Source organism: Oenanthe melanoleuca, chromosome 1A (assembly GCF_029582105.1).
Source record: "Oenanthe melanoleuca isolate GR-GAL-2019-014 chromosome 1A, OMel1.0, whole genome shotgun sequence".
Taxonomy (NCBI): Eukaryota; Metazoa; Chordata; class Aves; order Passeriformes; family Muscicapidae; genus Oenanthe; species Oenanthe melanoleuca.
Window position 1 is genome coordinate 68,594,764 of NC_079334.1, and position 15,941 is coordinate 68,610,704.

General features: G+C 47.7%; 1 protein-coding gene across 1 annotated transcript in view; it reads right to left on the reverse strand.

Moving 5' to 3' along the window:
• NRF1 (nuclear respiratory factor 1) overlaps window positions 1-15,941 on the reverse strand; it is a 62,821-nt gene that overhangs the window by 29,284 nt on the left and 17,596 nt on the right. Inside the window, exons 4-9 of the mRNA XM_056482318.1 lie at window positions 13,449-13,575; window positions 12,354-12,494; window positions 8,250-8,408; window positions 6,767-6,958; window positions 4,002-4,103; window positions 359-516 (exon numbers count right to left, since the gene is read on the reverse strand). Of these exons, the coding sequence (XP_056338293.1) occupies window positions 359-516; window positions 4,002-4,103; window positions 6,767-6,958; window positions 8,250-8,408; window positions 12,354-12,494; window positions 13,449-13,575 (879 nt within the window). The remainder of the gene's footprint in view (window positions 1-358; window positions 517-4,001; window positions 4,104-6,766; window positions 6,959-8,249; window positions 8,409-12,353; window positions 12,495-13,448; window positions 13,576-15,941) is intronic.

Genomic DNA, 15,941 nt, shown 5'->3' on the forward strand with positions numbered 1-15,941 from the left:
CTCCTAGTATGCACTGCAGCTCATTCAGCTTCTACTGCAGAAAGATTGAGGGGGAAAACCCCCAAACCAGCGTCCTGTGGAGGAAACTCTGCTTTTGAACAGAGCAGGGAGCAGGAGCTGTGCTGCTCCTGGGTGAAAATATCTAATAAAATCCCTAATAAACCCCAAATAAAACCTCTAATAACCCCCTAATAAGCACTGCAGCTCATTCAGCTTCTACTGCAGAAAGATTGAGGGGGAAAACCCCCAAACCAACGTCCTGTGGATAAAACTCTGCTTTTGAGCAGAGCAGGAACCACGAGCTGTGCTGCTCTGGGTGAAGCCCTCCCAGCAGGAGGCCAGGGGAGCAGGGCAGTACCTGTTGAGTGCCATGGTGACAGTGGCTCCCTGCTGCATCTCCTGCGACGCCGCCACCGCCGCCTCGGCCAGCGACGCCACCGCCTGCGTGGCCTCCGAGGCCTGCGTGGTCTGGATGGTCATCTCCCCTCCCTGCAGCGTGGCCCAGTTCTGCTCCACCTGCCAGGGGCACAGGAAGGGCTGGGGGTCAGGCAGCACCTCCTCAAGGGGTGGCTGCTCCCCAGAATTACAGATAAGGGATGGTTTTGGCTGAGTTTGGGGAAAAATAAAGGGAGGGATTCAGCTGAGGATGTGGCTGCACACTCCAGCCCTTCATCAGGTTCAAAGATCCAAAAACATCCTTAAAAACCCAGAAATCCCTCCTGTCAACAAACAGGGCAGTGCTGTTGTTGTTGGTGGTGGTGGTGTTGTTGTGCTCCACCTGCCAGGGACACAGGAAGGGCTGGGGGTCAGGCAGCACCTCCTGCAGGGGTGGCTGCTCCCCAACATTACAGATAAGGGATGGTTTTGGCTGAGTTTGGCTCTGAGATTGGGAAAAAATAAAGGGATGGATTCAGTTGAGGATGTGGCTGCACAATCCAACCCTCCAACAAAGATCAAAAAAAGTCCTCAAAAACCCAGAAACTCCTCCTGTCAACAAACAGGGCAGTGCTGTTGGTGTTGTTGTTGTGCTCCACCTGCCAGGGGCACAGGAAGGGCTGGGGGTCAGGCAGCACCTCCTGCAGGGGTGGCTGCTCCCCAGAATTACAGATAAGGGATGGTTTTGGCTGAGTTTGGGGAAAAATAAAGGGAGGGATTCAGCTGAGGATGTGGCTGCACACTCCAGCCCTCCATCAAAGATCCAAAAAAGTCCTCAAAAACCCAGAAACTCCTCCTGTCAACAAACAGGGCAGTGCTGTTGTTGTGCTCCACCTGCCAGGGACACAGGAAGGGCTGGGGGTCAGGCAGCACCCCCTCAAGGGGTGGCTGCTCCCCAGAATTACAGATAAGGGATGGTTTTGGCTGAGTTTGGCTCTGAGATTGGGAAAAAATGGAGGGATGATTCAGTTGAGGATGTGGCTGCACACTCCAGCCCTCCATCAAAGATCCAAAAAAGTCCTCAAAAACCCAGAAACTCCTCCTCTCAACAAAACAGGGCAGTGCTGTTGGTGTTGTTGTTGTGCTCCACCTGCCAGGGGCACAAGAAGGGCTGGGGATCAACCAGCACCCCCTCAAGGGGTGGCTGCTCCCCAACATTACAGATAAGGGATGGTTTTGGTTGAGTTTGGCTCTGAGATTGGGAAAAAATGGAGGGATGATTCAGTTGAGGATGTGGCTGCACACTCCAGCCCTCCATCAAAGATCCAAAAAAGTCCTCAAAAACCCAGAAACTCCTCCTCTCAACAAAACAGGGCAGTGCTGTTGGTGTTGTTGTTGTGCTCCACCTGCCAGGGGCACAGGAAGGGCTGGGGGTCAGGCAGCACCTCCTGCAGGGGTGGCTGCTCCCCAGAATTACAGATAAGGGATGGTTTTGGCTGAGTTCAGCTCTGAGATTGGGAAAAAATAAAGGGAGGGATTCAGTTGAGGATGTGGCTGCACAATCCAACCCTCCATCAAAGATCCAAAAAAGTCCTCAAAAACCCAGAAACTCCTCCTGTCAACAAACAGGGCAGTGCTGTTGTTGCTGTTGTTGTTGTTGGTGTTGTTGTTGTGCTCCACCTGCCAGGGACACAGGAAGGGCTGGGGGTCAGGCAGCACCTCCTGCAGGGGTGGCTGCTCCCCAAAATTCAAGATATAGATTGGTTTTGGTTGAGTTTGGCTCTGAGATTGGGAAAAAATAAAGGGAGGGATTCAGTTGAGGATGTGGCTGCACACTCCAGCCCTACATCAGTTTCAAAGATCCAAAAAAATCCTCAAAAACCCAGAAATCCCTCTTGTCACCAAACAGGGCAGTGCTGTTGTTATTGTTGTGCTGCTGCCAGCCTGGGCTGTTTGTTAATTAGCTGTGTTTAATGGCCATCAATTAAAACACAATCCCACCTCACCATGAGGAAATTTTTCCTTCCATGGAGAGTGGCAAAGAGCTCTGGAAAGCTGTGGAGTGTTTCTGTCTGAGACACCCCAAACTCACCTGGACATGTCCCTGTGTCACCTGCCCTGGACTGGATGATTCCCAAAAGTTTCCAGCCCAAACTATTCTGGAATTTTGTGTTTCTGCAGCACAGATCCCATCCCTCAGGGAAATGGGTTGTGTTTTCCTCCCTGTTTCTATTTTGGGGATTGGTCCCTGTTCCCATCCAGGATATATTTGGGCAGATAGGATTGAGCCATATCGCTTAATAAAAGATGAAGGTGTCTGGAAATGTTTATTTATCCCAGGAATTTCAAATTTCCTAGCTCCAGACCTTCCCACAGGTAATTTTCCTATTACCCAAAGTTCACCCAGTTGCTCATTTCCCCCCATATTTCCATGTGGAGCTTCACATGATAATGATTATATGGCCACAAAATCCACCAGGATGAGAATTAAAACATACTTTGGACATAAGAAAAAGCAGATTTGTCTGCTGACAATTCCTACTGGCTGCTTTGCAAGGTGAAGATCTCCCTCCACCCCCCATCCCTATAAACATTTTAGGACACTCCCCAGCTTCTGAGACACACAGATAAAAATGCTGTAGAGGGTGATGAAAAAAAAAAAAAACCTGGATTTTTTTGGGTGGAGATGGTTAAAAAATCCATAAAAGCAGAGGTGACTTGAGGCTCAAGGTAAAATTCTGCTGCCTTTGGGCAAAAGTTTATCCCAACACAGGAGGGAGAACCTGAAATTGTGGGTGGGAAGGGAGATCCCAGTGATGCCCTGGAGATCCCAAGGAGTTCCAGAACAAGGATGGAGTAAGGAAAGAAGGAAAAGGAGCTGGGACAAAGTTTGAGCAGCTGAGATTTTACAGCTAAAAGGGTGTAAAGGGATTTTAAACCCATCCAGATCCAGGGGCAGGGACACCTTCCCCTAACCCAGGTGGGATTAAATCACTAACCCAGCTCCACCCAGCCTTATTTGTGCCTTTGGAAGATTTCCTGCAGCTCTCAGGAGATAAAACTGGTTCCTGAAAGTGTTCCAAGGGCACTCCAGGCTTCACTCAGGGGCTGAGGTGGGAGCAGGGTTTGTGGCCAGCAAAGCTGGTCTGTGCTGCCACCTCTTGCTGTGACAGCAGAGGGACAGAAAGACTCATTGAAAGGTGGGGTTTGAAGCCAAGAGAGCAAAAAAAAAAAAATCATCTTTATAATTTTAAGGGATTGTGTTTTAAACCCACAGAAAGAATTGTATTTTTTAATGTATTATTTGTTTTTTTTAAAAAGGGGGGAATAAATGTTTGCAAGTTTGAGCATTTAGATTGAGGCAGGCAAATGCAAAAAAAATAACAAGAAAAAAGAAAAAAAATCAACAAAAACCTAAATAATCTATAGGAGATATATTAAAAAATATGATATTCAGACCTAAGGCTTCCACTGTAATTTTGTTTGTGGAGTGTTGAGATGAAATAACAATTCAGCGATTTCTGTATAAAAAATTCTGTATAAAAAATTTAAAAAAAAAATTTCTACCCCCTGTTCTGTGTTAACCCTTAACTTGCTGTGAGCACTGGGATGTTGATGGAGCTCACCTCTCCATCAGCCACTGCAGAATAATTGACTTGTGCCACGGTGACTGTGGTGGGCAGCTCGGAGGCGTCGGCCAGCGTGGCCACTGTGGCACCTGTGCCAACCTGTGGAGGACAGAACAATGAAACAGTGCACCTGTTACTGCCCACAGCACTCAGGAAAAGGGGCTCTCACCTGCTCTGAGGATAAAAAGGGGTTTGAGGTGCTGGATGCAGGGAGGTTGGGGATGCCCCAGCACTGGAAGTTTCCAGAACAGGGCTTGGAGCAGCCTGGGATGGTGGAAAGTGTCCCTGAGGATCTTTAATGTCCACTCCAACCCTTTCAAATTCCATGATTCTGTGATTAATTGTAATTGCAGAGCTCACAGAAAACACAGAGCTGTCTCCAAAAGGGAGGAAATCCCAAGCTGGCAGTTTCCAGACTGGAACCAAATTTGGCACATCCCTTGTGCTGTCCCTGCATCCATGAAGGCCTCAGCATCCTCCAAACCTTGGGAAGAGCAGCTGTGGGAGCCTGGTGGAGCCAAATCCCTTCTCCCACCCACCCTGCAGTGGCTCAGAGGTCCCTCCTTGCTCCCCATTCCCTGGGTCTCATCCCCAGGCACCTGGCAAACATGAGCTCATCCTCAACTCCCCTTTGGAAATGATCTTTTCCCCCATTTAACAGCTGGGGAAGGACAAAGGCAGGGAGATGGGCAGCTTTGTCCCTGAGGAGAATTAAAAATAAATGCCAGGAAGTCAATGGGATCTCAGGTGTCCAGCACCTGAAAGGACACCAGTCAAAGGGGGATTGTATGGACAGGTGAGCAAAGAGAACCAGCCTGGCAGCTCTGCTGGGCCTTGTGGGGCACACAGAACTCTAACAGCCACTGAAAAGCTTCATTTGGGGAAAAAAAACCTATTCAGACATCCAGGTTTTATCTTTATTATGTCTGAGACTTCATTAGAAATGGGATGGGACAGTGGTGGTTTGGAAGCACAGGGGGAACTGAGATTCAAATCTCACTCCCACAAGGAATTTTTGGGAAGTTTCAAGAGAAAACCTGATTTTTTTTGACATCCTGAGCTGCCAGAATCTGCCATCCCACAGAGGAACAAAGGGAAAACAACAGCAGTGCTGAGCTAAGAGCAGGGTGAGAGGAATCCTTGTTCCATGAGGATAAATCTGTATTTGGTGTTTATAATAAATATAACACACTTCAGGTATCAGATGAAAACCAAGGGCACTGAAATACCTGATCTGCTGATTAAATTGAATTTCCTACATTTAAAGGGAGGCAGTTCCACTCCTCCTCCCATTGCCACGCAGGTGTTGTGTGGTGGCACCAGGGACTGGATTTATTTTAAGTCATTATTTTAAGTAATTTATTTTTATTTTAAATCCCTGAATGGTTTGACCACATCACAGAAATCCTTGCACTGAAGAACAAGGAGTGGGAGTTGGGAAGAGAGAGGATGAGGATGGGTTTTTGTTGTGGGGTAATGCAGTAATACTGAACAAGTTTAAGCCACAGTAACATAACTGAACAAGTCCAAACTATATTTAGCTGTTTTTCTCCATATTTTGCTGTTTCTTCACACACTTAACTGTTTTTCTGTATATTTCTTATGTTAAATCAACGTTTGTAACAAGTGCACAAAATAAGCCATTTTTAAGGGTTTTCCTGCAACTTGTTAAGACCCTTCAAAAAACAGAAATTGTTCTAAATCAAGAGAAAAAGAGCTAAAAAACAAAATACCAAAATAAAAAGACTCAAAATAAAGGTGGGCAGTGAAGCTTAAACAACCACCAATTATCATGCCTGAAGAGCTGGTGCAAGGAGTGAAAACAGCATAAAAGCACCAGTCAAAAAATATGTAATTGTGTGAACAGTAGACTTAAAATGTGTAATTAAGGCTCAAAAGTAAACAACAAATAAATCAGCTTCTGCATAATCATGTGTCTAGGGCTGCAATGCAGGATGTGACAGCAATGTGAATTCTGTCCCCATCTGTTAACCCAGCTGGGGCAGTGCCCCTGATCTCCTGGCACACATTATCTGCTCATGGGCCATCTTTAAACCAGCTGGGCAATCATCTTTATCTTTCCACAGCCCATCCTCCCTCCAGGAGATATCTCCTGTTCATGGCCACTGAGTCCCAGGGCATGACTGATAAAATTCCATCATCCCACTGGGAGATGCTCCAGCCAGGGGAGGAGCCAAGCCTTTCCTACCCAGATCAAAACTGACATTTTGGACACCAAGGCACCTTCTTTCCACTGCATTCCAGAGGAAAACCAGACCTTTGCACATCATCCCTGCACCTTCAGAGGAAACTGCACCTTCTCCAGGAGCACTGCTCCAGCTGAACCACATCTGCCCCTGCAGGAGGATGCAGCCACCATTGAATGGGACTGTGCCAACACCCTGACTGACTGACGGGTGTCAGCTTGGATTCTGACTCTGGCAGGGTTGGGATTGTTCTGTGTAATACTGCATTTCTATTTTAATGTTCCTAGTAAAGAACTGTTATTCCTAATTCCCATCTCTTTGCCTGAGAGCCCCTTAATTTCAAAATGATAATAATTTGGAGGGAGGGAGTTTACATTCTCCATTTCAAAGAGAAGTTTTCTGCCTTTGTTGGCAGACGCCTGTCCTTCACACCAGGCCATCATATTAATTTGCTGTCCAGAATCCCTGTTCCCTGATAAAGACAAAACAAAGGACTGGTTTAACTCCTGAGTTTCCTCACACGCCCTCCCCGTGCTGGCAGGGCAGGGGTCTGACCTGGATGAGGGACACGGTGCCGTCGGGGTTGCTGAAGGTCTGCACCACGGTCTGGGAGGGCACCAGGTGGGCGATGCTGTGAGTGGCGCTCTGCGGCGCCTGCTGGTCCTCGAAGGCGTACAGCAGGTCCTCCCGCCCGTGCTGCTTGTAGCAGTTCTTCACTATGGTCCTCAGGGCCTGGGTCCAGGACACCTTCCAGCAGGGAACAGGGCACAGTCAGAGGGCTGGAGCAGCACAGTGCTGGGGTTTCTGTGTTTGTGTTTGCTGGGGTTTGTGACAATTCGTAAACAAACAAGCTCAATGATAATTAATTTCCCTCTGGTCATCCCCTCCTTTCCACAAGAGTCTTGGGCTGCAATACAGTGACCAGCAATGTGAATTCTGTCCCCATCTGTCACAGTGACCCTGATCTCCTGGCACTCATTATCTGCTCATGGGCCATCTTTAAACCAGCTGGGCAATCATCTTTATCTTCCCACAGCCCATCCTCCCTCCAGGAGATATCTCCTGTTCATGGCCAGTGAGTCCCAGGGCATGACTGATAAAATTCCATCATCCCACTGGGAGATGCTCCAGCCAGGGGAGGAGCCAAGCCTTTCCTACCCAGATCAAAACTGACATTTTGGACACCAAGGCACCTTCTTTCCACTGCATTCCAGAGGAAAACCAGACCTTTGCACATCATCCCTGCACCTTCAGAGGAAACTGCACCTTCTCCAGGAGCACTGCTCCAGCTGAACCACATCTGCCCCTGCAGGAGGATGCAGCCACCATTGAATGGGACTGTGCCAACACCCTGACTGACTGACGGGTGTCAGCTTGGATTCTGACTCTGGCAGGGGTTGGGATTGTTCTTTGTAATACTGCATTTCTATTTTAATGTTCCTAGTAAAGAACTGTTATTCCTAATTCCCATCTCTTTGCCTGAGAGCCCCTTAATTTCAAATGATAATAATTTAGAGGGAGGGAGTTTACATTCTCCATTTCAAAGAAAAGTTTCTGCCTTTATTGGCAGACACCTGTCCTTCACACCAGGACAACAAGAAACTCACCTTGCAGAGCCACCTGATACACTGAAGACATCACTGCTCAGTGCAGGGGTTGGATGAGAAGACCTTTAAAAGATCCTCTCCAACCCAAACCATTCAGTGATTTGGGGATTTGGGACAGCACCAAAATGCTGCCACAGCACCACCCCCACCCACCCAGCCCTGAACAGCCTGCACAGGCCCTGCTGCCTCCACACCACTGTGCCTCCCTTTGGTTATCCCTGTGACACCTTGGCAGAAACTCCTCAAGACTTCTTCCCCCAGTTCCCTCCTTCTTCCTGGCTCCACTGCTCTCTCCTTTAAACACAAACCTCCCTGCTGCTCTGAACATCAGCATCCCTTCCCTCCAATGCCACACACTCTCCCTTCTGCCCCTCAAGGCCAAGGGCACTCCCAGATGTGCAGGATCTGGAGGCAGCCAGGGGGGCACCCACCCTCTGCTTCTGCTCCTCCGTGCGCACGTCGCTGCGGACGTTGGCCCAGGGGATGTCCTCGGGCCACCAGATGGGCTTGCAGCTCTCCTTGCCCCAGCCTGGCTTCCCACGACCCGTGGAATACTTCAGCATCTCAGGGATGAAGGCTCTCAGCTGTGCCTGGAGCAAAGAAAAGGTTGGGGGGTGTTTAGGAATTCACAGAATGTACAGAATTATTATTGTGTTCAGCTCCTGGTGGAGGCAGCAGCTGGAAGAGGTTTGAATGCCCAAGGAAGGTGGGCAGTATTTTTTTTTGGGTAATATTTTGTCATCTTCTCCCAAGGCTCAGCTTGGCAGCAGGTGGAAAAGAAACAAAATTAAATCAGCCAAAACAAAATTACAACACCAAGGCACAAACACCCAGTGTATTGACACTTCACACTTCAGGTACCAGAAAAAAGAATGAGCCAACCTGAAATGGAAAAAAAACAATTAAAAATCACAATAACCCATTAAAACCTCACACTCAATGTCCCTACAGTGGCAGGAACTCAGGCATGAGCTGATGTAACTTTTACAGAGGGGATGGAGCTTCAGTGACTGCTGAAATATGGAAACCACAATCCCACACTTCCCCAGCCAAAATAAATACAGAACTCACACAGGGGTTTGTGAGAAGATTGGATTTGTACCAGAGGCTCCTTGGAGCACCAGGAAAAGGCTGGTTCAGCTGCAGAGCAGCAGGAAGGGGAGAGCTCTCCTTATGTAAAGAGGAAATCACATCTAGAGCCTAAACTCTGCATTTAGGAGCAGCTGCCTGCATCCCTTCAGAGCTTTTGGAGTAAATTATTTCACAGAATCATGGAGTAATTTTGGCTGGAAAATACCTTTAAGTTCCCCAGGACCCTGTCCCCAAGTGCCACATCACAGGGCTGTGAAATCCCTGCAGGGATGGGGACTCCACCACTGCCCTGGGCAGCTGTTCCAATGTCTCACAACCTTTTCCATTGAGGAATTTTCCCCAAAATCCAATCTAAACCTGCCCTGGCCCAGCCTGAGGCTGTTCCCTCTCCTCCTGTCCCTGTTCCCTGGGGCTGTCCCCTCCTGGCAGGGACTTGTGCAGAGCCACAAGCTCCCCCTGATCCCCCTTTTCTGCAGCCTGAGCCCCTCCCCAGCTCCCCCAGTTGTTCTCCAGACTCTTCCCTTTGTGCTGCAGCATCCCCAGCTCTGTTCCCCTCTCTGCACAGGCTGGATGTTGCATCCATTGGCTCCAAGCTGTCCCTGGACTCATTTCAAGCTGCCTTTTCCACATTACACATGGAATATGCATTGAAGCACCTTTTTCCCAGCCTGATCCACCTTCCACTGCAGGGCCAACCCTCACCCTGACACGCTCCAGATTCCCTGCATAAAACCTGGTGAAGTCAGAAGAAATAATTCCTTCATAGAGCAGTTTCTTTAAAAATATATTGTTCATATTTCAAGAGAGAAAAGAATTTGTTCTTCAGAAACAACAGCTGGGTTGGAGGAAGGAGGGAAAACCACAATGGAGCTGTAAAAAGCAGGGAGTTCACTCAAGGATTATTATTTAGCAATAACTCTGCCCAATAATTTATACAAATAAACTTGGTAGCAGCAGTTGTTGGTTTTTGGGGATTTTTTTGAGTTGCCTGGTGCAAAAACAGTTAAAAGCTCCTGCCCTACCCTGCCCCCAGCAATGCTCCTGGATCAATTACTGGATCAAATCCTTGGGAGCTGAGGGCTCAAGCTACTCAAGGTACTTGTTAAGGAGGGTTTGTCTTTAATGCACAGGGGAGACAATCAGCAGCACTGTCAGGAGACAGGACTTGGCTAATTAGTGCCCTAATTAGTGCCACAGGTAATGTCCCCCACACAGGCCCCCAGGTGGGAATATCCACCTGCAGGAGCCACCCAAAAATCTGCTGAAGAAAAATCCATTCCAGTTTGTGCCCTTGGCAGCTTGGACAGGGCTCAGGTAACCCCCAGGATGGAGGATTTGGGAGAAAATCTGAGAAATGTTTCTTTGCCACCCTTTCACACAGGTTCAGTGTTTTCCCTTTTAATGTTAAATTCAAGAATTAATGGTGCTGAGTTCTCCCAGTCCCAAATGGAACAGCCCCAAAAAAGTCAAATTAAAGGACAAATCACCTGTTCATAAAACAGTGAGAGCTGACTGAAGCCCTGAGCTCAGCTTGGTTAAGCTCAGATTACCCAATTTTACTCCTCAATCACATCAATGAGCAGCTGAGAAGAAGCTGAGGGGCAAAATCAACTGTCAGCAAAGTCCAGAAAGCAGCAGGACTCCCCTGAAAGTCCCACTGCAGCACAGGCTTTCCTGCCCAGCCCAGGTGGGTGACACTCTCATTCCCAAGGTCAGAGGAACATCTTTGCCCAGGCAAATAAAGGCTTTATTTCCCTCCACACCACTGGGGAAGCAGAGCAATTAAAAGGAGAGTTATTTTCTCCTCCTCACTGATGACACCTCTACACCTGCTGAAAGCTCATTTTTCCAATCCCTGCCATCTTAATTACATTTATATTTATTTTTGTTCAGGTTTTCCACAGGGTTTTGAGCAACTTAGTTGCAGAAAAGCTGATTTTTTACTAGAAAATACAAATAATTATACTGGAAGCTCTGGGAATCAAGATTCCCACAATAAATGATGTGCACAGTTCAGGAGAAACCTTTCCACAAAGCTTTTCTGAGCTTCCTCCCTGTGCTGGAAGGATGAGGGCCATTCTAAAAAGATCCTTGTTTTTCTATAAAGCAGCAGGAGAAGATTTGGAATAAGAGGTTCAACATCAGCACTTTGGGCTGGCTGAGCAAAGGAGGAGAAAAACATTTCCATGGGAAATGAGCAGCTCCTGCAGGTGCCACCTTTCACAGGAGTTTAAAAATAAAAATAAAATAAAATTTGTCTTATTTGTCAGGGATTGGAGAAATGATCTGCACCAGCCAAAGCACATTAAGCTTAATAAAATTTTATTTTGAGTGTGAGCTTGTGTGATTCCACTAAGAAATGGAAATGGTGTTCTGAGCACAGAAAAATCTGCACATCTCAGCCCTGCTCTGACACCTCTTTGTGTGCTGCCCTTTTTATCTCAGGGAAAAAATCACCTTTCAGCATTTAAAATCTGTTGTGGTGCCTCAGGCTGGGTGCACCCAGAGCCACACCTGCCTGAACTGGGGTCCTGCATCCCTGGGGAGGGAGATTTCCCTCCACATGAAGCTTCCCTGGGGAGTCCCCTCCACTTTCTCCCAGCAGTGAGGTCAGCAAGGGGCTGGAGTTGGAGGGAAAGGGAATCTCAAATGCCCAGGGCAGATAATTCCCTGATATCTCACTCAGGGTCTGATCTGGGGTTAAACCTTTGGCAAAGTCCCCTCTGCTCCAATGCACAGCAAGAAACAGAGGAGGGAATGAACTACAGGACACAGAAAGTGGAAGGACACAGAAGGACACGAGTGACCTTCCCAAACTCAGTGCTAAAGGTTGTGGCAAAGCATGGAACAAATTTTCCCACTTTCTGGGAGGTGCCAAACCAGCTCCAAAGGGAATGCTCCCAGCAGCATTTTTTTCACAGAGAAAACCATCATTAATAAAGCTCCACAGCAAGAAACAGGAATGAATTGCAGGACACAGAAAGTGGAAGGACACAGAAGGACAGGAATGACCTTCCCAAACTCAGTGCCTAAAGGTTGTGGCAAAGAGTGGAACAAACATTTTTCCTATTTGCACTTTCTGGAAGGTGCCAAACCATCTCCAAAGGGAATGCTCCCAGCAGCATTTTTTTCACAGAGAAAACCATCATTAATAAAACTCCACATCCAACCACGACCTGAGCTGCTCCAAGCCCTGGGGGAAAAGAGATCAGAGAATCCCCTGGAGATGCAGCCACACCAAACAACAGGATGTGGCTGCAGGGTGCCAAGCAGCCCTGGGGGTGTGCCAAGCAGCCCTGGGTGTGTGCCAAGCAGCCCTGGGTGTGTGCCAAGCAGCCCTGGGGGTGTGCCAGGCAGCCCTGGGTGTGTGCCAAGCAGCCCTGGGTGTGTGCCAAGCAGCCCTGGGTGTGTGCCAGGCAGCCCTGGGTGTGCCCCCTGCTCACCTGGGTCATTTTGTCCACGGACACGGGGATGCCATCGATGGTGAGGGGTGGCAGCTCTGAGTTCACCTCCTGGGGGGCCGGGGCGTGCTCGGCCAGAGCTGATTCCAGATCCTCCAGGATGGTGCTCTTGTACTTTCTGACCTGTGGGGAGTTGCCAGGCTCAGGTAAACAAGGGGAGCAGCACCAGGTGAAGGCTCAGCCACCTTCCCCAAGGATGAGCAAACAGGGGCACAGCTGGCAGGAAACACCCAGTGCCCCACGAGACTCAGCCCTAAGGATGAGCTGCTGATGAAATTTGAAGTAATACTGGCAAGGGGAGGATGTGTGGGGTGGAAGGAAAAGTTTTGTCACAGGCAGTCCCATCAGCAGCTCCCTTGGGAATTAAACCCTTCCACTGGATGTTTTCTGCCTCTTATTCCCTTTTAAGCAGTGCAAGAAATGGTGGCAGAAACTCCAAAAAAATGTGAAAGCAGAGCTGAGCTCAAGCATGTCATTGTTTGGGGTTGTTTAATCTGGAGAAAAGGGGGATCAGGGGGAGCTTGTGGCTCTGCACAAGTCCCTGCCAGGAGGGGACAGCCCCAGGTCAGGCTCTGCTCCAGGAACAGAGACAGGAGGAGAGGAAACAGCCTCAGGGTGGAATCAGCAGGAATTTCCCCATGGAAAGGGTGGGCAGGGGTTGGAAGTGCCCAGGGAGGGTTGGATCCCCATCCCTGGAGTGTCCCAGGAATTCCTGGAGGTGGCACTCAGTGCTCTGGGCTGGGGATTGCACTCAATGATCCTGGAGGTTTTTTTCCAACCTCAGGGATTCTGTCATCCTGACCTGTTCCCTCTGATTTTCAATGCAGAGATGTGCCAGGCAGCCACTCTTGCAGAGAGGAGAGAACCTCAGTGCTGCCCTCATGTCAGGGAACCACAGCAACACCAAGGCTGGAAAAGATCTCTGAAATCACTGACTCAAGCAGCACTGTACTCCATAAAACCCAAACCCTGTTTGCAGGGTTTGTAACCTTCAGATCCCCACCAGGCTGCCCTGAGCAAAGGAAACCTGCAGAGAAGGTGAGGAAGCTCTTTCCTCCCTTTTTTAGGGACACCTACCACGTTCTCCAGGGGTGCAGCACCGAACACTTTGAAGACAGGGTTGGGTTTGGAGGGTGAGATGCACAGGACGATGGCTTGCTGCCCCACTCTGGTGGTGTACTCATCCAGCGTGGCCCGGAGCTTCCTGGGACAGGGAGAAACAGGGAAAAACATGGGAAAAACATGGGGAAAACGTGGGGGAAACATGGGGAAAACATGGGGAAAACATGGAAAAAATATTAGGAAAACATGGGGAAAACATGGGGAAATAATGGAAAAAAAACCCATGGAAAACAAATGGAAAAAAACATGGGGAAACCATGGGGAAACATGGGAAAAACATGGAAATCACATGGGGAAAACATGGGGGAAACATGGGGGAAACATGGGAGAAACAGGAAATAACATGGGAAAAACGTGGGGGAAACATGGGGGAAACATGGGGGAAACATGGGGGAAACATGGAAAAAACAGGAAAAAACATGGGAAAAACATGGAAAAAACATGGAAAAAACATGGGAAAAACACTGGAAAAAACATGGGAAAAACATGGGGAAAACATGGAAAACCATGGGGAAAAAAAGGGAAAAACATGGGGAAAACATGGAAATAACATGGAAATAACATGGGAAAAACATGGGGAAAACATGGAAAACCATGGGAAAATCATGAAAATTACATGGAAATGATGTGGAAATGACATGGAAAATATATGGAAAAAACTTGGAAAAAACATGGAAAACATATGGAAATAAAATGAAAAACATGGGAAAAACATGGAAATGACATGGAAATTACATGGAGAAAACATGGAAATGACACGGAAATTAACATGGGAAAACATGGAAAAAACATAGGGAAAACATGGGGAAAACATGGGGGAAAACGTGAAACACATGGGAAAAAATGGAAAAAACCATGGGGAAATAATGGAAAAACATGGAAATAACATGGGGAAAACATGGGGGAAACATGGGAAAAACATGGAAAAACATGGAAAAATCATGGAAAAATCATGGAAAAATGTGGGGAAAACATGGAAATAACATGAGGGAAAACATGGAAAAATCATGGGAAAAAACATGGGAAAAACCATGGAAATAACATGAAAATGACATGGAAATAACATGGAAAAAACATGGAAATTACATGGAAAAAACATGGTAATTACATGAAAATTACATGGAAATAACATGGAAAAAACATGGAAAAACATGGAAAATTCATGGGAAAAACATGGAGAAAACATGGACAAAAAGGGAAAAACATGGAAATTACATGGAAAACATATGGGAGAATCATGGAAATGTCATGAAAATGACATGGAAAAAACATGGGAAAAACATGGGAAAAACAGAAAAACATGGAAAAACATGGAAAAAATGGAAAAAACCATGGAAAACACATGGGAAAAAATGGAAAAGCATGGCAGCCCATGGGATGGGGTCAGCTGAAAGCCCTGTCACAGCAGCCCAAATGTCAATTATTGTCATCCCTCTCTCCCATTGATGGAAAAAGAGAAATCAGCAGAGCAGCAAGTCTGCTCTGCCACCCTGTGCTAGCAGCACAAAACTGGTGTTTGCTGCAGCCCCTGGGTGGTGCATCAGAGCAGGGCTGCAGACAGAGCTGGTTTTACACCCAGATCTCAGCAGGGCAGCTCAAAGTCCTGCCCAGAGCAGGGCTGTGGGAATCCAGGACAGGAAATACTGCAGGAGTCCCAACTCCTGCCCCACCAGCAGCTCCCTTGGGAATGAAAAACTTCCACTGGGTGTTTTCTGCCTCTTACTCCCTCTTGAGCAGTGCCAGAGTCAGGAATGGTGGCAGAAACTCCAAAAGCAAGAGAGAAGCAGCACGTTCCTCAGAAATCCTGAGCTCAGCCCCTGTCCTGGTCATTTCAGAAGCTGCTGCTGCCAAAAAGCACCAGCAGATCCCACAGCCAGGGGTTTGAAATCACCACTTGAATCCCAGGGCTGTGAAAATCAAACACAAACACGTGCTCAACTGATCAAAGAGGAAAAAAAAAAGATGTTTTGTCATTATCTTAATGTAGGAAAATGAAGCACTTGTGTGAAAGGAGAAGTAATTCCTTCACTGAGCAGTTTCTTTAAAAATATATTGTTCATATTTCAAGGGGGAAAAGGATTTCTGTTCTTCAGAAACAACAGCTGAGTTGGGGGAAGGAGGGAAAAACCAGAATGGAGCTGGGAAAGGCAGGGAGTTCACTCCCAAGGATTATTATTTAGCAATAACTCTGCCCAACAATTTAACACCAATGACATCCCAAACAGCACAAAAAGCAGAAATGGCTCTGTTCCAAAATCTAGGGAAGAGCAGCAGCAACATTCCCAGTTTTCAGGTGGAATTTCAGGTGGCTGGGCAGCCCCTGTGGCTCTGGTGTGGCTCGGGGGCCACCAGGTGGGCAAACAGCTCAGAGCACCTGCAGGGCAGCACCTGCAGCTCTGCTGCCTCCACAGGAGGGCTCTAAAACAAAAAAAACTGTTTCAACTCAGG